The sequence below is a fragment of the Epinephelus lanceolatus genome, chromosome 17 (genome assembly GCF_041903045.1).
Source record: "Epinephelus lanceolatus isolate andai-2023 chromosome 17, ASM4190304v1, whole genome shotgun sequence".
NCBI lineage: Eukaryota > Metazoa > Chordata > Actinopteri > Perciformes > Serranidae > Epinephelus > Epinephelus lanceolatus.
Genome location: NC_135750.1, coordinates 36,818,557 through 36,844,801, shown reverse-complemented (window position 1 = coordinate 36,844,801; position 26,245 = coordinate 36,818,557). Strand labels below are relative to the sequence as shown.

At 41.6% G+C, this 26,245-nt stretch overlaps 1 protein-coding gene across 1 annotated transcript in view; it reads right to left on the bottom strand.

Annotated features, from left to right (window-relative positions):
• pcca (propionyl-CoA carboxylase subunit alpha) overlaps positions 1-25,461 on the bottom strand; it is a 28,988-nt gene extending 3,527 nt beyond the window's left edge. Inside the window, exons 1-21 of the mRNA XM_078160715.1 lie at positions 25,345-25,461; positions 23,284-23,361; positions 22,969-23,016; positions 22,199-22,267; positions 21,328-21,441; positions 20,884-20,937; positions 17,346-17,477; positions 16,921-16,957; positions 14,614-14,692; positions 13,109-13,211; positions 11,868-11,962; positions 10,627-10,777; positions 10,118-10,261; positions 9,828-9,902; positions 8,244-8,312; positions 8,021-8,096; positions 7,700-7,913; positions 5,120-5,222; positions 4,580-4,678; positions 1,122-1,175; positions 433-573 (exon numbers count right to left, since the gene is read on the bottom strand). Of these exons, the coding sequence (XP_078016841.1) occupies positions 433-573; positions 1,122-1,175; positions 4,580-4,678; positions 5,120-5,222; positions 7,700-7,913; positions 8,021-8,096; positions 8,244-8,312; positions 9,828-9,902; positions 10,118-10,261; positions 10,627-10,777; positions 11,868-11,962; positions 13,109-13,211; positions 14,614-14,692; positions 16,921-16,957; positions 17,346-17,477; positions 20,884-20,937; positions 21,328-21,441; positions 22,199-22,267; positions 22,969-23,016; positions 23,284-23,361; positions 25,345-25,398 (1,989 nt within the window). The 5' untranslated portion in view covers positions 25,399-25,461. The remainder of the gene's footprint in view (positions 1-432; positions 574-1,121; positions 1,176-4,579; positions 4,679-5,119; positions 5,223-7,699; positions 7,914-8,020; positions 8,097-8,243; positions 8,313-9,827; positions 9,903-10,117; positions 10,262-10,626; positions 10,778-11,867; positions 11,963-13,108; positions 13,212-14,613; positions 14,693-16,920; positions 16,958-17,345; positions 17,478-20,883; positions 20,938-21,327; positions 21,442-22,198; positions 22,268-22,968; positions 23,017-23,283; positions 23,362-25,344) is intronic.
• Positions 25,462-26,245: the final 784 nt, after the last annotated feature.

Below are 26,245 nucleotides of genomic sequence, written 5' to 3'. Positions count from 1 at the left end.
TCTCCAGAAAAAACGCAGATCCCCCGTTTACTTGGATTTGTTTACAGGCAAGTCTCACCTTCTCCAATATGGCAGCAAGTTGACGTATCGCTACAACAGGCTGACACAATCAATACACCGTCTAGATATGTTTATGGCAATAATAGACAAATCCAAACTGTTGACACAATGTTGAAAGCACACTGTTGTCTAAAATATAACTGTGTGTTATAGTATCATCCTTTCAAACTCGGAAAGACTAACCCAGGCCAAAAGTACACTGAAGTTTGTGGACAGAGGTTACACAGCATAGCTATACAGTAGTGTGCAACTGGGAATGTTGGCTTATTGAGTCTCTCCTGTAACATCTAGTTAACTCAATAAAGACATAAGAACTGCTGCAGATCTTGTCTGCAGGTGTGCTGTGAACCTCTTCATATTGGGATGTGTTACCGTATCTCCAGGCTTGACGGACACAGCCACCACTGTGCCTGGCATTGGTGAGCGCAGGATGCTGCTGGTGTCTTCTGATACTTTTTCTGGCATGTAGGAGTTGAACTCTGCAGCTAACTTTGACAGAACGCGAACCTTAAACTACATAAAAATACACAGTGTAAGAAACACAGGAAGGAGGTGTCTCGTACTATAATGAAATCAAGAGGATTTTTTTTTATAAAATAAAAACCATAGTCACTACTAAAGAGAAACACCACCAATTTTACATGGTAAAGTCTATTTACAGGTCTGGGTAAGTACAAGGTTGGAATTATCATCATTCCTTCCAGATACAATAATCAGTACACATGGAACTAAACTGAGTTTGTTCAGTGCTACAGTTTAGACAGTAAAATACATACTATGAAAAAGACAAAAAACAAATACAAAGACAGTAAAGTGCAAGTAGTATTAAACTGAGTACAGTGTATTGAATGAACAGAGCCGTCATGCATGTGAAGATGTGCCTGTTTGATTAAAAAAGTTCTTCTACGTAAAATTCGTAAAAAATACCACTACATATGTGAAAAGTTGTATAAACAAGATTCAGCAGATTTCAGTTAGATAACACGAGGATGAGAGACAGCAGCCTGTGAAATAATGTGTGTGATTATTTATTTCAATTCCAAGCAGACATACAACCTTACCGATGTGCCCATGAACTGCAAGATAATCCTTCCTGAAGCATCTCTGGACAGACACTGTGACAAAAGACAAAATGTTATCTGCAGTACATCTGTACTCTCTACAACTCTGCAAACATTTGTTCTATTAATCTGCAGAGGTTTTTCAACTCTTACAGTGTGGTTGTGTGAGGTAAGAAATAGAAAAGATATAATTTAACAAACCTGTGTGTGTGTGTGTGTGTGTGTGTGTGTGTGTGTGTGTGTCTGCGCTGGTTGCTGCTGAGCTCAGACGTTATGACGTTGACATTGCTGCCTTGAGTGAGACCAGACTTTTGGACGAGGGTTCCCTTAAGGAAGAAGGCCAGGGTTATACCTTTTTCTGGAAGGGGTACCCCACAGGAGGACCACACCACCATGGTGTTGGTTTGGCCATTAAAAACAGCCTACTGCCCAGTTTCACTGAAACACCCACCGGCATAAGTGAAAGACTTATGTCCATCCGTATCCCCTTGGCAAAACAATGCTATGCAACTCTTCTCAGCGCCTATGCACCAACTCTTCCATCTGAGAATGAGGCAAAGGACCAATTCTACCAGGAACTAGATGAGGCCCTACAGCACATCCCTAGCAGTGATAAAATTCTCTTGCTTGGTGATTTTAATGCCAGGGTGGGGAAAAAACACCTAGTATGGAATGGAGTGATAGGGAAGCAAGGCATTGGGAAAGTTAATGCCAATGGCATGAGACTACTCAGTCTCTGTGCAGAACATGACTTAACAATCACCAATACAACCTTTCAACAGAAAAACAAATACAAGGCCTCCTGGATGCACCCACGATTGAAGCAATGGCATCTGCTAGATTATGTCATCACGAGACGCAAAGACGTGCATATCACATGTGCAATGAGAGGTGCTGATTGCTGGACCGACCACCGCATGATCATCTCCAAACTGCAAGTGACAATACGACCTCCTGTCCGTCTCAGAAAAGCTGGCAAGAAGCGGCTAGACTGTGCCCAGCTTGAGGAAGCAGAGGCCCGGGACAACCTACGACGCTCCACTGCTGGAAAGCTGCAGGAAATCGACTCCGTCCTGAGCCCTGATGGCAGTGTTGATGACAACTGGACCTGTCTCAGCTCAAAGCTATATGAGGCAGCAGCTGAGTCCATTGGATACCGCCGGAAGAAGCACCAGGACTGGTTTGATGAAAATTCATAATCAATCCAAACCATTGCTGGACACCATGCACAAGGCACACAACGCAGTCTTGAACAACCCCACATCTGGAGGCTAAAACAGCACTGGAGAACAGCAAGGAAGGAGGTGCAGTCTGTTTTGCGAAAACTGAAGAATGACTGGTGGACTGGCAAGGCTAGAGAAATCGAGAATTTTGCAGTGAAAAACGACATGCACAACTTTTATAATGCTGTGAAGACTGTCCATGGCCCAAAGAACTCTTCCCTCTCACCCGTGAAGTCCGCTGATGGCTCAACCCTCACAAAAAAGGAACAGAAGAAAGTGGTGGACAGATGGGCTGAATACTTCCAGGCTCTTTTGAACCAAGCTGCCACTCCTGATTTGGCAGTCCTGGAAGAGCTTCCCTGCTACGCAACCATTGAAGAACTGGATCTTCCACCAACCTTCTCTGAGGTCCTGGCTGCAGTCAGGTCACTTAAGAACAACAAGACCCCTGGCCCTGATGGCATCCCTGCAGAGATCCTCAAGAATGGAGGCTATTTCTGCACAAGAGCAGTCTTCAACCTTATAACTAATGTATGGAAGCATGAAGCAGTCCCCCAGCAATGGCGGGACACAAATGTCGTCACCATATATAAAGAGAAGGGGGAGAAGTCTGTCTGCGGGAATAGTAGGGGAACATCCCTTCTCTCTGTTGCCAGCAAGGCTCTTGCCAAAGTGATGCTGTCCAGACTCATACGGAGCATAACAGAACATCTACTACCCGAGTTTCAATGTGGCTTCAGGAAGAATCGCAGCACTGTGGACATGATTTTTACAACTCGCCAGCTACAAGAGAAGTGTAGAGAGCAACATCAAGATCTGTGTATGGCTTTCGTGGACCTATCAAAGGCCTTTGATATGGTCAACAGAGACTTGCTCTGGGCCGTCCTTCTTAGGGTTGGCTGCCCGCAGAAGTTTGTTAACATCCTGCAGAGTTTCCACGAGGGGATGATGGCTCAGGTGACAACAGGAGGACAGGAGTCCAGGCCCTTCAAAGTATGCACAGGTGTCAGGCAGGGTTGTATACTTGCACCTGTACTCTGTAACATTTTTCTCATGAGTGTCACCTGGCTACTGCACAAAGACGTTGAAGGAAGCAGTGGTATTCTGGTGGATTACAGGCTGGACGGGAATCTGTTTAACATCAGGAGGCTCCAAGCTGCTACAAAGGTTAAAACTGTAAACCTTGTGGAGTTACAGTATGCAGACTGACTGTGCCTTTGTGGCAAATACACCACAGGCCCTGCAAGCAACATTAATAGCTGCTGTGAAGGCCTATAGCAGACTGGGTCTCACTGTGAACACTGTTAAGACGGAGGTACTCTACCAGTGGAACTCCCCTCCCCCAACTCGACCACCATCACCTGTCTTCAGCATTAACAACATACCTCTAGCAGTGGTCTCAGACTTCAAATATCTTGGGAGCATCATCTCTGAAACCTGCAGCATGGACAATGATGTCCAAAACCAGATAAAGGCTGCTTCAGCTTCCTTTGGTAGGCTGCGCAAGAGGGTTTTCCTGAATAAGGACCTCAGCATACAGACCAAGGTTGCAGTCTACCAAGCTATCTGTGTCTCCACCCTACTCTATGGCTGTGAAGCGTGGACCCTGTATCGCCGTCACATCCATCAGCTGGAGAACTTCCACATCAAATGTCCTTCCACATCAAATGTCCTTGGCATCCTTGGACTAACTTGGCGCGACCGTGTACCACACATGGAAGTCCTGAAGAGAACTGGTACCAAGAGCATGGAGGCCACTTTTCTTCAATACCAACTGCAGTGGGTTGGCCACACCATCAGGATGACAGAGGACTGACTTCCACGGCAACTGCTGTATGGTCAGTTACGCCATGGTCAGCGATCTGCAGGAGGTCAAAAGCGGAGATACAAGGACCAGCTCAAAACAACGCTCAAGAAGTGTGGGATACAGTACATACAGCTGGAAAGCACTGCCACAGACCGTCCTCTCTGGAGGAGACTTTGCCAAGCTGGCATTCAGCACCTGGAAGAGGATAGGAGTGAGGCGAGGGAAAGGAAGCGCCAGGGGAGGAAGATGGTCACTGCAGCCAAGGCGACAACAATTACTGACTTCATATGCCCTCACTGTAATAGACCTTGTGGCTCACACATTGGACTTCATAGTCACCTCAGAACTCACCAAAAGAAGAAGCAGAATGTCATCATCGGATACGATGGACTACCATAAGCAAGTAAGTGTGTGTGTGTGTGTGTTACCTGTAGCATCCTGTCTGTGCCGTTGATGGTGAGTGGTAGCAGTGCAGAAGCCAGGTTCCACTGTCCACTGACTTCCACCTTTCCTCCATCTACCTCCACCTACAGAGACAAACACCACAGACGATTCTGTTACTAAGTGTCCTGGTGGCTGCGATGGCTCGGACTCATTACCAAGAGACACTTGTCTGATGTCCATCCAGATGTAGTGCAAATTCTAACCAAATTTTCGCAATACCAACAAAATAAAATGCAAATTTACGCTCTTTCCCATTCACTACTTTTATGGGAATACTGGGAGCTGGTTCATCAAGATAAGCAGTAGGGTGCTGGAGCATCAATGTAACCAGCCCACTCACATGACTACATGACTATGATAACATGGTAATGTTGTAATCACATACATGTATTAGCATCTCAGTTTTAATGATACTTTTCTTATCTTTTTAATAGAACGGGGCCTAATGCTTTTGGCACACTCTTGTCGTTATCCACAGATACTGATATATTTAATTTGTTGATGGATGCAGATTTAATACTCACAGTATAAACATTTCCTGATTTGGTAACCTCCACAGAATGGCTTCCGTCCTCTAGCTCCACATGCAGCTCCCAGGTGCTACATTTCACGGGAGAAGATGACACCCTGCAACACACACATGCAGTTCTATCTTATCTAATTTCAGGTTATAGCTGCAAGTTGTGAACATTAATTAAGCTACCAATCAAAACGGTTTCTGTTCTCTAACCCTAAAGAACTTTCAGCTGAATCTTGAGTTATTTACTTTTGCCTACTATACACTGGAAGACTGAAAAAACTTCAAGTGTGGGAAATAACACTTCAAAATACTTTTAAAAGACTAAAGACTGACACTCTCCCATCTTTCAGGGTCACTATTTGCAAGACTACAACTAGATTCATTTTGAAATTTTTTCCCATCCTGCTCCTGGTGGAATGTTACACCAAACTTCCCTTATAAAATATGACACTAACAATTCCTTCTGTGTCTACATGAACACATAACTCCAGAGAGAGTCTCATATGTCTACAGTATTCTCGTAATATAGCATCAATATAATCCATAAAGATAAACTGTATTTGTGTACAAACTTTACATTTTGGATTTTGTTGCCTTAAAGGGAAATTTCAGTTTATTTCAACCTGTCTCCTAGCAGATTTCAGGCATGGTATAAGATCGCTGCTTGTTCTCGCGATATTTCGGCCGCGCTTTGGAAAGCAGAGCTAGATGGTAAACAAACATGGCAGCACACCGGTAAGGTAAGACAACACGTTTACATGTTGTTTTCTATATGTTCTCTGACATTTATCCTAACGATATGAGGCGGTCTTTGTGGAAAAAAAGCTTGTTTAGTGGACTAACTTTGCACTTGAAGTATGTCCGTTCACTTACGTTTTAACAGGTCTGAGGCTACTATGCACCCCGGCTGTATCTAGGCTAACGGCTAACATGCTAACTATTATTTTTATGTTACTAGTCACTTGAAACAAATTTAGGACGACAGGAGACAGGTTGAAATAAACCGAAATTTCCCTTTAACTTGCTACCAGCCTCCATTGGTTAGCTGCGGTATTTTAGTGGGAGGAGACTGTGGGAATGAGAGGTGAACTGTTTTAAAAAATGAAGATTTCTCACTAAAGTAAGTGCTGGTTGGTCGATCAGATATATGCTGAATTAAACACGGACTTTTGTTCACTCCAAAGCTTCACCAGTTTCTCCTCCTTTTCCACATGAGAGAACGAGAGAACTGAGAATTATTCATGTTCTTCCATGTTTACAGTCTAGTGGTTTGCTACTTCCTGTGCGGTGCTGGAGAGAGCGAAGCTATTGGTTAACATCATTGAACTTCACTATTTGCATGAGCCAAGACTGAAAAACCTCATGATAATATTAATCAAGACAGGACAAAGACTGACTTAAGACAGCTTGGACTGAGCTTTACAACCATCTTACACCAAATGACCAAGATCATGGGAACGTAAACCAACCAAAGTAACACTCTCATAATTTTATTACCACACTGGAAATTTGTCTGCACTACAATGACAAGTACATTTACATGACATGAGAGAAAAATTGATTGTGTTAGTTCGACTAAAACCAGACTTACTAACATGTTTACATGTTAGTCCGACTTTAATCGTACTAAACTGAATTTCTCAAATTTGGATTAACACATCCAGATAATGAAATTACTCTTGCATGTACAGTATACAGTCAACCAGACCCAAACTGGCCTAGGCACTCGGTGTACGACATGCAAGTCAAATAGCATTAACTACATGACAAAAAAGAAGCTGGTAACAATATGGTGAATCTACATCTAGAGCTGTGCATTTTTAGACGGACAAAATGTACAGAACTGTAAAGTTGTCCACCATGGCTGCTAGTTAACCATAGCTAACTTGTTTGTCGATTGTTTGGTCTGTGACGTAATAGGTCAACCAGAAAAAGGTCTAATACTACCAAGCTGAGAGGGGGCATATCGCCACCTATCATAGTGGAGGCGGACATATTTCTGTCAAAAAATCGATTCCTCTCCCGTGCTTGTACACTGGGACAAGGACAGTAGTCCAATTAAAGAGACTAGCTGTAGCTCGACTGAACTGTGCATGTAAACATACTGAGTGAAACTGCTTGAAAAGGCTTCGGTGTGAGACTGACATTAGCTTCTTCAGTAATTGAATGCTAAATATAAATGGATTCAATTACGGATGTGAATGGATTCAGATGATTTAATAAGCAAGTTCAAAGCTGAAATAATTGGATAAAATGCTATCAAACTCCAACCTTATGTTACAGACGCATTATTATTTATTTAAAAATTATTGACTCCTAAATTTCTGTCTGTGTCCCTATTTTTTTTTCTAAAATGCCCCTAAAAATAAAAATAGGTGCAGAGCTCTGCAACAGTAACAGATGCCATGCAAAAACTGATCAACAACAGCTTTTTGTAACATTTTAGTTTCCACTGTGTTGATAATGTGTTGAGGCTCTATAAACACACTGCATTTTTCAGGAAATGGCTTATGACTGCAGAGAAGACGTGCAGCATACTAAGACCCTGTACCCCCCACCACAACAAGCCTGCTGGCGTCCTCACCTCAGGTCACCCAGGACCTTCTGTGAGCGGAGTTGAGCAGTGATGTAGAGCGCTGCTGCCGAGGCCAACAGCTCCCTGCGTGTGTCTACATTCAGCTGGTGACCCTTGAAGCCATCGGGATAAACCTCCGGCAGGAAGTTGGTGCTGATATCACCAGAGATAAAGCGGGGGTGGGTGATGATTTCCCTCAGGAGGGGGATGTTGTGCGTCACACCTGGAGAGTAGATTACCACACTTTATCACAGGAAGTAAAATAAGATGATGTCCATTTAAAAAGTGACTGTGCGTCTTAGCTGACATTCACTCTGAGAATCTGTGTACCTCTGATAACATAGTTATCCAGCGCATCCTCCATTCTGGCAAGGGCTTCAGCTCGCGTAGCTCCATAGGTAACCAACTACAAATACACACCAGAGGAAATGACTGCAGAGCCACAAATCCTTGTGGAATTGTGAAATTTTGTAATCTACTTTTTTTGTGACCATCTGTTCTTATCAATAATGAGAACCACACTAAATCATCATATATTCAATACATCACTGACCTTAGAGATCATGGGATCATAGTAGATGCTGATGTCACTTCCCTCCTGAATGCCGCTGTCCACACGCACCTGACAGAGCGAGGAGCAGAGAACAAAATGATCATACTGGCAGGACACTTACCTGTCACTCAGGGAGACCAACTGGAATGTGTAAAAAGCGAATATCTTAGAAAAACAAATCAGGTGAAACTACAAACAACATGAATGCTCTCCTCTGTTGCAGCTCAAATGTGCTAAGTAGGTTGTGTTTGTTTGTTACATTAACATCCTGCCTGGCGAAGCTTTAAAGGATAACTTCAGCATTTTTCAACCTGGACTCTATTTCCCCACGTGAATTGATCAAGGACACTGATGTGAAAAACAGTTTTTTAAATTGTTCCAGTAGTGAGCGAGCCAGCAGCGTTTGGCAGCCACAGAACGAGCTGCAATGGAGGCACATGGGGCAATAAAACATTGTTACTGTATGTCCATTAAAAGTGGTTATTTTTGAACCAGAGCGGCTCAGATTGTTATTATAAGTGTCTGAAGTGTCTCTTTATCTTTCACTTGATATGGTCTGTTTGTTATTGCCTCGTTAAGCAGAAGTAATAGATAGAAATATCATGAGATATTGCAGGAAAACAACAGTGGAAATGTGTGTGAGTTCTGGAGAGAGAATAATAATCAGAGTATTTTACAGTAAACATAGTTTAGTGTTGTTTATTCAGTGTCATGGATGATTATTTCCCAGATGTCAATTATGTGAATGAGGCTTTTGAGTTTGACTGTTGCCTGTATTTATGTGAGCTGGAGTACATGCATAAAGACTGTACAAGGAGAGAGAGAAGGGGGAGAAAAAAAGGCAGTGGAGGGCAGCTGCTGCAAGGCCATGAAGCTGGCAGCTGTGACCCTCTGTCCACAGAGAAAAAATGCCAATTTGGTCAAGAATGGTTCATGTTTGCGCATTTCCGACCTGTGCCCACAAAATGAGGAGCTACACTTGGAGTAGCTGTCATGGACTATCTTTGTCAGATATGGACGCGCTAAAGTTTTGGCTAGTTGTGCTACAAATGGATCCTGACACTGCTGTCCATATACTGAGCATGCAGATCTGTAGGTTTGCAGTGACCACAGGGATGACTATGTGTTCTATTCATTAAACTCTGTGGATTTTCTTGAACTAAGCCATCATAGCATGTCCCCAAAATGTTTCTGCAGCTGACCAATAGGAAGCAACAGTGTTTCCAAAGAAGAGTGTGGCCCGGAATATTTTTGCGTAAATGAATGAGCATCTGTCTGATCTTCATAAAACCTGTTGGTAATCTTTAATGCAGGCATCATGAACTGTTAAAGGTCTTGATCCTACCCAGCTTTCAAGTTTTAAAGGTCTATGCTGTCGTGAACCCTGGCATTGCCACTTGCGTCTATATTTTTTTTTCAGGTGTGTCAGTAGGGACGGAGATTATTCCTGAAACGTTGTAAAAAAGGCTGCGTGTACGGAGTTTTTTATTTTATAATGCCATGTTAAAATTAAAACTTATACATAATGTGTGTGTCTCTCTCTCCCTCCCTCCCTCTCACACACAGACACACTCACTCACTTACATTACTGAGGTTGAGTGGCTCTTGGTATCCAGACAGCCGTCCAATAGAGGGAAGACCAAAAGACTTGTAAGGATCCTAAGAGAAGAAACAACAGAGAAAAAGACAAACTACAAAAACTGAAAATCAGGTTTCACTCACAACAGCAGCATGAGCAGAAAGCTACATCAACAAAGGGGTGAATGTTTAAAATGGAAACACTTTTATTTAGCCCTACTTCACTGGCTTAACCCCAACATACATACACACACACACACACACACACGCACACACACACACACACACACACTGACCTCAGCGTAGACACGACTCTCAATGGCCCAGCCGTTTATTGGGATATCTTTCTGTTTGTGCTGCAGTTTGTAACCCTTGGCAACCCTGATCATCTGCTCCACCAAGTCCAGGCCAGTAATGCACTCTGTAATTGGATGCTCCACCTAGGGTCAAAGGTTAAACAGACACAGTTTCTGCAGGCACCCTTATGTCCTTACTTCACATTAAAAGCCATCACAACAGTCCGATAGAACTGACCACTTTGGAACCCTGGTAGCTGAATGGCTACAGCGCATGCCACATAACCACATCATCACCAGTTTGATTCTGGCTACACCTTTGTTGCATGTCATGCCCCTCTGTCTCTCCTTGACTTTCTTCTTAGTTCTTCCTAATTCTTCCATTGAACACTTAACACACATGAAAAGTAAACTTGTTCCTCGATGGATCTTTTCAAGTGAAAATAAAGGTTACAACAATAAAATTTATCAGAGGGCACAAGGAAGTGCACACACACACACACACAGACCTGTAGTCGTGTGTTCATTTCCAGAAAGTAGAAGTTCTTATTCGAATCCACCAGGAACTCCACAGTGCCGGCAGAGGAGTACTGCACAGCCTTGGCCAGCTGCACTGCCTGCTCACCCATTGCCCGCCGTGTCTCAGGATCCAGGAAAGTGCTGCAGAGGACACGACACACTCAGAGTCACTTCAGTAGTGAAAATGGGGAGTCTAACAGAAAAAAATTCCACAGTTTGATATTCAACAAACCTATCTCTTTTAGATACATGATAAAAACTCACTCATGTGAGAATTCTTTATCCCCCGCTCTTTAGAGCTGAGTAGTGCATATGCATACTTTTTTCACAGCCAGTCACCACATGCTGAGGAATGCTGGGGAGGCACCTAAGGAGGTTTATTACATGTCTTATTAGGCATTTCCTATTGTCTACATGGTACTCTCCAGGTACACACTAATACATCTACATATTGTCAAAGACATAAGTTATCTGATTAGTGGTGAAAAACAGCTGTACATATTGAAATACAACAACCTTTATTACTCAGCCATATGTTAGAGAATGTAAAAAGAACTAGAAACCATACAGCCCTTCAACTCAAACCACTGTATTGTCCCGTCCAAAATATATAATTTAATAATAACTTTTGTTGTTTTGACATGATAACAATACAGCGTGTTTCAGGGTTCACGTGACATGAGGTAACTTGCCCATCTCCCCAAGAGAGCAGGCAAAATGTAACGAGCTGAAGAGGGGGGCCGGGGGGCAGGAACCCGGAAAAAAGGCCTGTAGGCTTTGCTATGTAGTTATGTTAGGGCCTTGTGTCGTAATTCAAAATAATAGTAGTAATGGTATTAGTAAAAAATAGTTAAAGATAAACATTTTGATTTTTTTCCCTCCCCATTTGTGGCCCCCTCTATGGTCACAGCGCCCAGGCACTGATCTTCAAAGTTCATTGCAGTCTTACTGAATCAAGAGCACTACATAAACTCATAAATGTGGAAAACACTACAACATTACAGGGTGCCTGCCATGTAGACTGAGCTGCTCAAACAAAACAAAGTACAATATTTTGCAGTCAGTTTAGTAGTAATGCACAGTATGGCTTCAACTCTGGTTTAACTACACTGCTGAAGACCATGAGTGCTGCTGATCAATGCTTTTTCTGCCCTTCTTGTGCAAATTGGCTGCTTTCGCTCATGTTGATCTGAAACAAAGAAATGCAAAGAGCAGAGAGTTTCTCACAAACCTGGGAGCTTCTTCCACCACCTTCTGGTTCCTCCTCTGGATGGAGCACTCCCTCTCATTCAGCCACAGAGCATTACCATGTTTATCAGCAAGCACCTGCGACAAGCACACAGTATTCTCAGGTTCTTTCTGGTGAAACATAGCCAGTAGGAATTTAGTGTGTTTTATCTTTTTTGTCACAGTAGCTGGATTGTTTTATGAAACAGCTAATGTTGGTCACAATATAACACCAAGACAGTCAAACTTCAGGGATATCCATCTGTCCATTTAGGAAGCACAACTGAATGTGAAACAGTTTCACCTGCTTTGGTGCAAATGAAAGTGACAACAGGTGCAATGGAGAGGCAAAAGCTAGACAACCTCCAAAAAAGGGAATGGTTTTGCATGTGGTGGCCTCAGACAGTTGCTCTCTCCTTATCCTTCCTGACTGATTCTTCTCTAGTTTTGTGTTCTGCTAGTGTCCTTGTCACTACTGGTACCATGAGGTGGTACCTGCAGCCCAATCAGGTTGCACAGGTAGTCCAGCTCCTCCAGGATGGCACATCAATACGTTTGGTCGCAAGTAGGTTTGCCATGTCTCCTAGCACAGTCTCAAGAGCATGGAGGAGATACCAAGAGACCGGCTGTTACATGAGGAGAGCTGGACAGGACTGTCGAAGGCCATCAACCCAGCAGCAGGACCGGTATCTGCACCAGAGCCCTACAAAATGACCTCCAGCAGGCTAGTGGTGTGCATGTTTCTGACCAAACTGTCAGAAACAGACTCCATGAGGGTGGCATGAGGGCCAAACATCCTCTAGTGGGACCTGTGCTCACATCACAGCATTGTGCAGCTCAACCGGCATTTGCCAGAGAACACCAGAATCGGCCGGTCCGCCAATGGCGCTGTGTTCTCTTCACAGATGAGAGCTGGTTCACACTGAGCACATGTGACAGGGGTGAAAGAGTCTGGAGACGCCGTGGTGAACGTTACGCTGCCTGTAACATCATCCAACATGACCGGTTTGGTGGGTCAATGATGGTCTGCGGAGGCATATCCTTGGAGAGTCACACAAACCTCAATGTCACAGCCACCGGTACCCTTACTACTAAGATTTTCAACTTGAATAATTAATTCATCAAGATTTGGTGTGTGATTTAAGTGTTCCATTAATTATCTGAGCAGTGTATTATATCCTGATCACACTGAAATTGACATTAACATTCAATGACATCAAACTTCTGTGTGCCTGTGTATTATACCTGGATCTCTATGTGCCTGGGGTTGTCTATGAACTTCTCAATGAGCAGCCTGTCATCACCAAAGCTGGATGCTGCCTCCTGAGACGAGAACCGGAAACCTTCCCTGTTATAGTACAAAAACACATTCACACAAAAGTTGCATCAGGCTTCAAGGTAGCTAATACAAACAGTCTTTCCAGTGGTCTGAAGTAACAGTATAAAATAGGCAGAGAAACAGGATCTCTAATAGAGGTGAGACAAAATATTGATAAGAGAATAAATCGTATTACTTCCTCCTCTGATATGTTATCGATTCACTGACAACAAATATCGATATTTTTGTTAAAACAGGCACCCTAAATGGATTCCCTGCCAGTTTGATTTACCAGTCACTACTCCATGACTCCTTGTGGTGGAGTTTATCAAGTCAATGAGGGTAAAGTGAAGGGATGTTAACAAGCTTGCAGTAAGAGAAGAAACTCACAGGGGTAAATGGCAGACAGGGCAGACAGCAGCAGAAAACAAATCAGAGAAGCACCGCCATCCTCATCACCGACAAACAAATTCGATAGAGACTATGATATAGGCAAGAACTGTCTCACGACAGTGAAGTACTGTAAAACTTCAATTAAAACCCCAGTCCCAATTAAATGCCAAGTTCCTTTTCCTAGCCTGGTGTGGCGACACATATTAACAAAGAAACACCTGTCTCAATTAGACGTCTTGTCTGGTTGCCAAGCAGTTGTGTTTTTATAGAAGTTCTTGGATGTACAGTATAAAACTGGGTTGTTGTCTACCCACTCATGCTAATGTTAGTTCGCTGCTTCGATCACGCATACAAATGTAACTGTAAGTACTAAAGAAGACCATAATTCATTCAGATTTACTCGCATGGTAAACCAAAGAAACCAAAAACAAAAAGAGGTGACACCGTCATAAAGTCAGAATATGTGTCCGTTCCTGGATTACCCAGTAAGTTATTTATATTTGTTTAGTCCGTAGGGGTCCACAGATCAAAATAATCAAGTGTTTGTCATAAAAAATTAATCCAAGTGAATATTGTTTTAACAGGATAAAGCGGTGTTGTGTCAGTACACTGGGTGCCATAAACCTCGGGTGCTGTGAAATAATTGTAGCAACTCTCTCTCTCTCTCTGATGCCCTGTCTGCTAGAGCTAGATCAGATGAATGATTCATAATTAATAAGTTATTTAAATCCTATTTTTTGTACAAGTAATATTCATACTGGTTTAAATAAACAATTTGATTGTATTTCCCATCTTTGCTAAGCAACAGTTTTGTGTAAAAGGAATTAAAGGCCGGTCTAATGTAGATGCCTGTCCCAAATATAAACCTGTTGAGTTCAATGATTTAAGCAAATAGCCTGGCACATACAGTGACTGTTGATGCAGAGTAACTCCCCCATGTTTTGTTTAAGCTTTGATGTCTCATTGTTTTCATTAATAAAGTTGTTACAAAAGAGCAGATGGTTAGATAGTGCAGATTGAGGGTGCGACAGAAACAGACCTCGTCTCCTCATCGTTCCAAGCAATCCTCATCCCTTTCCCTCCTCCTCCTGCAGATGCTTTGATCATCACTGGGTAGCCTGGCAACAACACAAAGATAAATCAACATCGCAACTGTAAAGGTGCAATTGTGAAAGTATGTTCACCATTCTGTGACAGAATGATTGAGAATCGTACTTCTTTGTCACAAAAAATGAGAGCATTTAGGGGAATGGGGAGTGCAAAGGTAGTGTGACTCCAAGAGCCACAATAGCCACATTTCTGGGAAATAAATCAGGTGTAAATCAATCTGGAATGATCCTTTAAGCTTAACTAAAGATTTTTTCATGATCAACTAAAATCACCTCCTTGCTGTTGTATGCCTCCGTGCACCAGCCAAGTTTCAGAAAAGTGTTCAATGCATAATATTATGACATCACAGTGAAGTTGACCTTTGACCTTTTGGAAATAAAATGTCATCACTTCATCTTTTTTCCTATTTGACATTTGTGTGAAGTTTTGTCATAATTAGTGTGCAAATTCTTGAGTTATGGCCAAAAACACGTTTTGTGTGGTCACATTGACCTTTGACCTTCAACCAACAAATTCCAAACAGTTTATTGTTCAGTCCAAGCAAACACTTGTGCCAAATTTGAAGAAATCCCCTTAAGGCGTTCTTGAGATCAGAGTCGGAATGAGACAGAGAAAGACCTGGACCTTTGAGCACCAAAATCTAATAAGTTCATTGATGAGTCTAAGAGGACATCTGTACCAAATTTAAAGAAATTCCCTCAAGGGATTTTTGAGATATCGTGTTCACGAGAATGGGACAGACAGACAATCCCAAAACATAATGCCTCCAGCTGGAGCTACCACCAGGGCAGAGGCATAAAAACAAACAAAAAACCCTCTACAGGACAGTTCTGTGGACAGATGAAACAAAGATAGACTTATTTGACTACAATAACAAGAGCTTGTTTAAAATAAACTCTTAATTCACAGAGTTAGATGTGAAAATATGCTGGCTCTACACCTGTTTTTCCCTGCTGCCTTTCTCTGCCTTTTCTCTGCTCACTGTGCAGCGGCTCACTCTTTCTTAGAAGAAAGAGCACTAACTTAACAAATTAAAAATAAAAAAAATCCCCACCCAAACCCTTCCCCAAAAAATAGCCAGCAACATACCAAGCTAACTGCCAATATATTCATCCAATCCCCCGCCGTCTCAAACAACAAACAGTGCTGTCCATGATTCTGAAACAACAGCTTAGCGATAGTCACATGTATCTTGGCAAAATATCTGGTTGATTTCAATACTTCTGTAGATACACAGGCTTAAAGCTTCATCACAGAGGCAAAAAATACAACATACGATCCCTTGTGGCACCAGGTTTCATAAATGAGAATATAGATGAATTTAAAAAAAATAAATTGACAATCAGTCGACAGTAGACAAGACCTCACCAATCAGATTCAGCTATGTCAACTCTTAGAAGGGGATGCCCCTGGGGCGTCGGTTGATTAGTGGATTGAGCAGGCGCCCCATGTACAAGGCTGCTGCCGCAGCGGCCCAGGTTCGACTCCAGCCTGTGGCCCTTTGCTGCATGTCATTACCCCCCTCTCTCTCCCCCTTTCATGCTTAACTAAGCTATCTATAAAAAGGCAAAAATGCCCAAAAAATATCTTTTTAAAAAAAAAAAAAGAAGGGGATGCCCCTTGTTATCTGAAAATGCACAAAAGCTGTACAAAAGAAACCAAACTTTTCTCATGTGATAAAGAAGTACAATCCCCAATCAGTCTGTCACAGATAAAGAACAGTTGTAGAAATCATTACAACCCCCAAACTGCCATGACAATATGTATAAGCGTAATGTAATGTCCAGTATGTAGGATTTAGGGGCATCTATTGGCAGAAATGGAATGTAATATTCAGAGCTATGTTTTCATGAAATTTATAATCACCTGAAACTAAGATGTCTTGTGTTTTGGTTACCTTCAAATGAGCTGTTAATATCTACATATGTAACAGGTCCTTAACCACAGGGTCTGCTTACATGTTTTACAGTAGCCCAGAACAGACACACAACACTGGCTCTAAATGGGGCCATCTGCATTTTGGCATCAGCTGTCATGGTTTTCCTTCATGCTTTGTGCACGGGAGAAGTCAGTCACAGTTCTACAACCTCGACACTAGATGCCCCCAAATCAGACCTTTATACACTCTCTCACACTCTCTCTGTCTCTGTCTCTCTCTCTCACACTCTCTCTCTCTCTCTGTCTCTCTCTCTCTCTCTCTCTCTCACACACACACACTTCAGAAGTGATGACTTACCAATTTCCTGTGCGATCTTCACAGCATCCTCAGCATTCTGACACAGAGAGGGTTAATGGTTACTGATGATCAACCAAAGCATTACTGACAACTCTGCAGTAACTGTCTCATCCATGCTTTCATCCAGCTTGTCCCCACACTGAGAGTAAGGCTCGTCTTGATGGTTTCAGATATGCAGCAGTTCTGTGTCTTGATTAAAATGTGATTGTGTAGTGTTTTATAATGGATCAATCCGGTTGTGGGTGAAGTAGAATGCTGAAATCTTTTGTGTAAACAGAACCCAATTAAGCACATTAGATATTGCCCATTGCCGTCCATAAACAATACAATTGATTATAAGAATTCAGTAAAGAGTAAGAAGAGCAGCACATTAAGAGCCCTTGTTCTTTTTGCATACATGCACTGCTGTGTATGTGTGGCCGTACCTTTACGACTCCATCAAATCCTGGGATGACGTTGACCTTGGCAGCCTTAGCGATCAGCTTGCTCTCAATTTTATCCCCCATAGCCTGGATAGCATGGGTGTCTGGGCCAATGAATGCTACATCCTCTGCTGCCTAGCAACAAAACAATAATACCATTAACGTTACCATATCAGACTTATAATAATACCAGAGAGAGATCAAAGAGCTGAAGTCCCATCCCACTGCAGGGCCTGGCTCCACTCGCCTCACAACAGGTTTGCACTCAGTAAATCTTTGATCTATCGTGGTGGGGTTTGTTTGCTGTGTTTTAGTAACTATTGTTATAATTGCCAGTAAAATCTGAGACTGGTCATTTAAATTAACAGTTCAACATTTTGGTAAATACACATATTTGTTTTCTCGCAGAGAATGCTTGAATGCTGAAATCAAAGTTAATGAAGTGCATTAACTTTGATTTCAGCATTCAAAACTAATCAAAGTACTGTTAACACCTGACTGCAGGTATAGTTTTGTAAACAGAATAACTGCTCTCATGTGAAAACATAAACCCTGCCTTCCAAATAGCATACCATTTCTTTTAACTATCATTACGTACTGCAGCTGCCCTGACAAAGTACATACTGTTGCATGGACTACGCACACAAGGCAAGGCAAGGCAATTTTATTTTTACATCAGATTTCATACACCAGGGCAATTCGATGTGCTTTACAGGGCAATAAAAACACAGCAAAGGTGGGGCGTCGGTGGCTTAGTGGTAGAGCAGGCGCCCCATGTACAAGGCTGTCGCCGCAGCGGCCTGGGTTTGACTACAGCCTGTGGCCCTTTGCTGCATGTCACTCTCTCTCTCTCTCTCTCTCTCTCCCTTCACACTTGTCTGTCCTATCCATTAAAGGCTAAAAATGCCCCCAAAAAATATCTTTAAAAACACAGCAAAGGTAAAACACTTTTACCTTTTGGGACATACGTCCTCTTCATAACATTGTGTCTTAAACTTTGACCCTCTTGCTCATACTGTATATCTGTTCCAGTCCAGAGTGTGAAATTTGAAGTTAAAATAGAAAAAGTATTCAATTTGGAACGAAGCAGATCTTAAGGCTGTCACTTAACATTACCATGGAGATAGAACACGTATAAAACAAAATGCCATTTTCCACCAGAGGCGGAGGTCTTCCTGGAGTGCTCTGCTGTTGTTACTTTGCAATTCATGTAGTTTTAATTCTTAAGTAATACCTGCATACCTTGGACATTTTAACATGCAGTGTTATGGACCTAAATGGTAAATGGACCTGCACCTCTATAGCACCTTTCTAGTCCTCTGACAAAGCGCTTTTGACACTACGAGTCACATTCACCCACTCACATTCACACACTGGTGGCCGAGGCTACCATACAAGGTGCTACCTGCTACTCAGTTTTCAACACACTCACACACCCATGGAACAGCCATCAGGAGCAATGTGGGGTTCAGTATCTTGCTCAAGGATACTTGGACGTGCGGACTGGAGGATATGCATTTCTCTGTCATTGTTATTTTCATGGTTATGTCCTTTTGTTGTTGATACTTCACTGCGCAATAGTGACTTGAAGGTCCAATTATTTCTTGCAAAACTGCCTTAACTGTGCAGAACTGTGCAATAATTGGTGCAACTATTCAACTGTGCAATATTCTTCAGTATACTAATTTATTCTCACCAACACCTCTGTATGTTTACATTTATTCAACATATAATGCACACAACTATACATATTTCTTACGTTTATCCTTATTCTTGTTTTTTATTCTATTGATGTATATACTGTAGTGAACATTAGTGTAATAAAAATGTATACTTCTTGATGTAACACTGGTTTATACAGTGTAATGCAGCACTATGCACATACTTATATATTTTTACACACTTCCAGACACAGCACAGTGAACATATTTTTATTCTTAATATTTTAAGTACTAGTGTTAAACATTGTAGCATAATGCACAATTTTATTTCTATTTTATTATATTTCATTTATTTATATTTACACATTTCTTTTTCATGCTCTTTTTCTTACTTGTAATTCTCTACTCTTTACAGCGGAGCGACTGTATTGAATCACAATTTCCCCTCAGGGATCAATAAAGTACTCCTGAGACTGATTCTTTTATCTTTATGATTACTTTGTTGACTTAAACAATTAATATTCCTATTATTACTATCTATAAGACTGGTTATTAGTCACTTGAATGCACTGTCATCTGCCATTATGAGCTCTGAATGAGCAGTCACCTGTTAGTGGCTCAGTCAATGTGACGTACCTTCCACTGTGCAAAGGACTGTGGGTCAGAACTGCCAGAAAAGCATGCTGGCAAAATGCGATCAGATGCATAAGAACATCCTGGTATTTTGGCATATTGCATTTGACATACTATGTATTGGTACCTACTAAATCTTTATACTATGAAATAGTACTTAATACTAAATAGTATGGTAGTATGAGTATTGGAGCACACAGTAAGCTTTCAACAGCATCTTAGGGTGGATGTCAAGTTGAGATTGTGTTCACATATAGTTATTCAAAGGTAAACAATAAACTTCTACACCCCACTGCTCTTATGTCTTTGTGATAATAAATATAGTGAGTGCTTCTAGTCAAATACCCATTATTAACAACAGCTGACAATACCAATAACCCTTGAAGTACAACTGATACTAATAGAGTACCTTATGTGACAGTGACAGGGCTAACTGTTAGCATCACATGGCTAACGTTACCTTAGTTACTAACGGGTTTAATGACAGAATTGAGCATTCTCGGTGTCAGTGTGAGTTTGTTGGGACCATATAACAGCTAAGTACTGGATGTTAGCCACTGTTCCTGTGCTAGCTCATGCTAACCAAGAAGACACTTAACTGACCGTTTGCCGGGACGAGAGCAGCTCCAGAAACGGCAGCAACAGAAAGTTTGCTTTCCGTCTAGGATCAGACCCTAGCGCAAAAAGGATCAAATGCAGCTATGCCTTGACTGAAGATGTTTTCATACTACTTGGTACTGGGTTATTTCAGTTGACACCTTAATGTATTGAGTGCTGATACCCAGCTCTACTGCTGCTACAGTTGAGGTGCATTTAAAGCGTGAAACACTTTTTACCACTCAGAAAACAACTGCTTACAGTGTAATGACTGAGTCGCCATAATGTGTTCCACTACAGTATGGGTTAGCTATGCTGCAATAATACAATCTCATCCTGGTTAATCTCCACACTTGTCAAAGCCCCCCCCCCCCCCCCCCCCCCCCAACACACACACACACACACTTTCATTAAACATTTGTTAATCAATCTTTAACAAAAATTATTCCCGTTAGTGAGACTAAAATAAATCATGAATAGGTCAAAGACTGTTTGAATAAATTAGAAACAAATGCACTTCTCAACAAAACAAACAAAAAAAGACAATTCCCATCTTAGAATTCGTTTGTAATTAATTCATTTTGAACTTATGGTTGTAAAGTGTGTGTTAAGAGAAAATAAGTGTGTAGCTGATTGTATGCATTACTCACCAGTCGCTTTGCAAACTCTTTGTTTTCAGAGAGAAACCCATAGCCAGGATGAACCTTTGCAGAGAAACAAATGACACTTTATTTGATTTGTTTTCAAAGGAAAGTTATAGACTGAATCACAGAAAGCCCACATGTGCAAATGAAACAGTGCTGAGGAACAACAACCTCAGTTGGTTAATTTTTAGCCACGTAAAAAAAGGCCGGCCTAAAAAATCAGTATTGTTTTAACTGAATGGCACTCTGGTTGCCAAGAGACAGCAGTTTACATGTCTGTATACTAACTGTACCATATCACACAGCTTTGTGTACTGACACACAGCCACGTGGTTCACTGTTTAGAGGTCCTACACCTTATCTGATGAGCAAGTGTATCAGGTACACAGAATGTCATGCATGCTGTCTACCACAGTCACATCATGTAATCCGAACCATGTAAATCCTTACAGCTTGTGCTCCAGTCGATCTGATGGCATCCATGATGGCATCCATGTTCAGGTAGCTCTTACTGGTGGGGGCAGGGCCGACACACACTGCTTCGTCAGCCATCTTTACATGAACCTAGATACAAGTACAAAGAGGAAAAGTGAATCCAGATGTGACCTTAGCAGGAGAGAATAAGACACAGATACACATTTACCTCGTACTCTTACTGTGTGTCTGTGTGTCCTTGAAACACCAAATAACACATTTAAAACTTCACCTTATGTATATTAATGTATTTACAGCCCCCTGACAGGTTATACAATACATTTGGTTTCATCAGAAACTCTGAGATATGTGGTACAAAGATGTACTTAATTTGACTTCAGGTCACTAGAACTGCAGCAATAGTCTTGTTACATTTCTTCTTCCTGGTTCAAGTTTCATCTATTGTCATTCTACAACACAGGGTGGCACAAGGAAATACATGCTGTAGTCCCTATACGCTACACAAGAACAAAAAACACAACAAACTATTTTTGTTTTGTTAAATGTCTGAGACATTCAGTTGTGATGTTCAAACTTTATCCATGCTCCACCTTTAACCCTGCTCTGCTCTCTGATGTGGGGATGGACGCCTGCATGTCTGAGTCCTAGATTTTGCTCTCCACTTTGTTCACACTTACCAGAGGCTTTTCAGGGTTTGACCACAACAGCTCTCTAGTGTTAATCAGGTTTAGAGAAGTGTGTTTGTTTCAGGACATACAACAGTTGTCAGTACACAAACACCCGAGCTGAAACAGGAGTAGATGTTGGCAAGAATTTCTTGAGAAATACTGACTTCCTGACTCTTAACCCAAATTCTAACCCTGGGTGAACACAGATGGTGACTCACAGCACTGGAGTCGACATCACTGTGAACAGCTACAGTCTGGATGCCCATCTTGCGACATGTCTTGATCACCTGATGGAAGAACACACAACATTAACACTGATGCTTTACTCTGTGCTAAATGTCAAATACAGTGCTGTGAATTGTATTGAAAGGTTCAATCTTGTATTATAAGATGTTTACATTTGCTTTATATAAGACTGTTTGCTTTGGCAACTTCTTTGCTCTGTACCGCACCTATATTGAATGTGAGTGTTGCCAAAGATGTTTTGTGCATTCTAAATAAAATCATTAAAAAAATTTACTGACAGGTACTGTTTCATTCATGTTAAAGGGACAGTTCACCCCAAAATTGAAAATCCACACATTATCTTTTAACCGTAGTGCTAGTAATCAGTCTAGATAGTTTTGGTGTGAGTTGCTGGGTGTGAGATAATGGCCGTAGAGATGTCTGCCTCTCCAATATAATGGAAATTGTTGGCACTTGACTTGTGGTGCTCAAAGTGCCAGTTTTGACTTTGGGGTGAACTGTCCCTTTAGGTGGAAATGTACTTTTGACAAAATCAGGCAAAGAAACAAACAAACCAAAAAAGTAAAGCAAAGTTTGTGGTCAGAAGTGTTAAAAAATCCAGCTTCTTTACAACCTCCTCCATCTCGGGTGGTATGAGGTCAAGCTCCAGAGAGTGTATGTCTTCATGTGTTCAAAAGTAAACCAACAACAGTTTCACTTGGACTTCATTTACAGCACATATCTGTGTTTCAGCCAGTCTTACCCTACAGGCAATCTCTCCTCTGTTGGCAATTAGGATCTTATCAAAGGTCTGCGGAGGGAAACAGCAGAGAGATTAGCACAGTTTATCATTGACACAACAAGGACTTTCCTCACTCCAACTATTTGTCAATGAGAAGACTTCAAACACAAACACTTTCTTTACCACCTAACTCCTGAGCACGGCATTAAGCTTCAGTAATCACACTAATCCTGCTTCAAAATGATCACATTCAGACATCTTCTTCAGTGTCAGCAGCTACTTGACCACATCAGTGATTCCAGTCAAACAAGAGAGCCAAAGAGAGCCATGCATTACCTTTTCATTGGGGTTGTAGACAGTGGAATAATAAGCATTGCAGTGTATGGCACAGCATCTGGACTGGAGTGAGGCATACTGCAAAACACACACAGATACATTATACTTAACTACAATGTCAATTCATTACATTCATATTCAATTGGGGTTACTGTAATTGGTATGTGTACAGGTGTGTTATACCTTCAGTCAACTCCATTTCTGATTCTGCTAATCAATTCCTATTTTCAGTTTTATGACTAAATGACACTAAATGTTATATATGTTATCTAAAAAAAGACCTTTATTTTCAGCAGGTTCAGGCTATCATAGACGGTTACATGATTGGATTTCTTTCTGTGATTATATGTAAAATAAAATGGTGCAATAAATATTTATGCATGAGCTGGACATTCTGTGGCCTTCAATACAACCACCATCATAAATAAAGCTGCATGCTGCCTCAACTATTAATTTAACTCACTGCAAAGTAGCCTTAAACAACAATAAGAGTGGTTTTTGCATGTTTTGGAGGTCCAGCTACCACAAATCACAGCTACTTAATTTCTGTCCAATAAAAAAATCAGAAACTTCCTTAAGCTGTAGTGATATGTCCCTCACAGAGAACATTGATTAGACAAGATGAGTGAGTCTACGAACTGATTTTCACAACATACAGAAATTAACGGAACTCAGTGGCTGCTTGGATCAGCATGAAAGATGAAACTCAACAAATGAAAAAAAAAAGAAAAATCATTATCTTTCAAGAGGAGGAGGTAGTCTGAGCAGGTAGAAAAGGCTAACCCCTATCAAAAAAAGTCCTAAAGTTGCACTGCAGCACCTGATCAAATAGCAGTACAGCTTTTTGAAGTGACAAAGACAGAAATATGACATTGTGTATGAGTGAAAAGAAAACAGCCCTGTGAGTGAGGCCCTCTGATGCACATTCCTCAATGAAAATTAAATCCAAACAAAGGCTAAGTGGTTTGTTCAGGACAGTAAATAGTTTTCAAATCACTGTAGTGCTTTTATTCATTTAAACCTGCGTCTTCAACATGGTGTCCATGACCCCTTGGCAGTCCTCAGAGTAACTGCAGGGGAAATATATTTTGAAAGTTTCTCTTTTTCTTTTCAAAAATTAAGATATGCCTGAGAACACAAACTAAGATGGGTCTGACATATTTTACCTTTTGCAACAACTTATCTTCAGCTCTCTGTCTTACAACCATCCATCCATCCATCCAGTTTAATATGCAATGCAATTTTATACAATATAGTGGGGGGGGGGGGGGGGGTCTTCTCCATCTTTCTGTCAGCTAAGGGGTTGTTGGCCTGTAAATACATTTAAGACTCCTGACCTGGAATGCAGGAAAACTATATGCACAAACTCATTCTTCCCTCAGCCTGCAAGCACAGTGTTAGAATGAAAAATCCATGCTATGTTTCTGGGTGTGAACCGGTTTGCATCACTTCTGCTGTCAACTCCAAACCAAAGTAGCGCAAACATGTGGCCACTAGGGGCCCAACGACCATGTTTACTAGGGGGCCCCCTGATGGGCTGATGCGGTCACGCGTGAGACTTTAGAGGTCCCGGCCAAAAAAACTTTGCAGTGGCAGTCAGGACTTTTGTAGGCGATCCAGTAATATCTTGCTAAGGAAAATAAAATTTTATGAAATAATAAAATAAGATAAATGTGTGAACGTCGCATGCATCGTATTAGAACATTGTGTTTTATACAGCACAGCCTGTGTGTCTGAGACAACCTCAAAGTCACTTAACATAGTCTCTTTCTGACAAAGTAACGCCAGACAGCATTAGTTACTCTTCAAGCTCTCCCGACAAACTTTGTCACAGTTTTATCAGTGTGGTTCTCTCACTCGTCATCTCATCTGAGGTAGTTCCATGTTTGTGTTATTTTTATGGCTGTTCATCAAGATCGTTCAGGACTGTCCCGCTGCTCATCAGCAGGTTATGGACTATACTAGTAGCTGTCACGTCACCCGCGTGCTAACTAGAAACACACGGCTGTGGCTTTGATAAACGAGCTCGCGCTTTGCACGCTCACTCTGATAGCAGCTCACCTTTACAGCAAACAGCAGCCTGTTCAGTGATGGAGAGAGCCAGTGCGCCGCCATGTTGCCTCAGTGTGACGGTCAGCCACGCACACTGACGTGATGACGTATTAGGTTTAAAGCGACCGGAGTGGTGGAGAGAGAGGCGTAAACCATAGACATATATACAGGCATTCACCTTTTTTTTCTGTAAACTTTATTGTTAAGCTTCATTCATCACATCTGCAAAAGTTATAACACCGGGTTTTAAAACACTGCCTGACATGGCAGTGACGATCACACGGTGTGTCTTTTATATAGGCTATATACTGGTGTACGCTTTTTCTGTCAGGACACAAGATTCCTTGATTTTAATATGGGGAAACTTTTAAAAGAATGAGTTTGGAATAAATCTTGGAGTATTGCTTTGATAAATAACAGTGGATCTTTAGGGACTAAAGTAAATAAAATGTGAAAGATTATAAGGGACTGTTCATTACTTATAAGGGGGGGGGGGGGGTGCAAAACTGGAGAGGCATGTCAAATATTTTTTGAGCAATCGGGAGGGACTTCTGCTTTTTATTCTGGCTTAGGGTAGGGGCATAGTTTAAATGGTTGTACCCTCAGAACCCCATATTTCTTTTTTTTTTTAAATAGCAGAAAAAAACCCATTTATCATAGCCAGAAGCAGCAAAAAACAAAACAGCTCAAACAAACCTGGAAATTAATGTCAGTTTTTCAAATTCCTGAAGGTCCTCGAACATCTCATGCAGACAAGGGCTGATCCCTCACCAAAATCACTTTTTTTGTTTTACATGTCTCATTCAAAATTTCGCCAAAACCAGTTGTCCCAACCTGAGGCCTGTACAACCAGGCCAGTTCAACTTACCCAGGATACCTTTTTGTTATCTGTCTTGCCTAACCCATATTG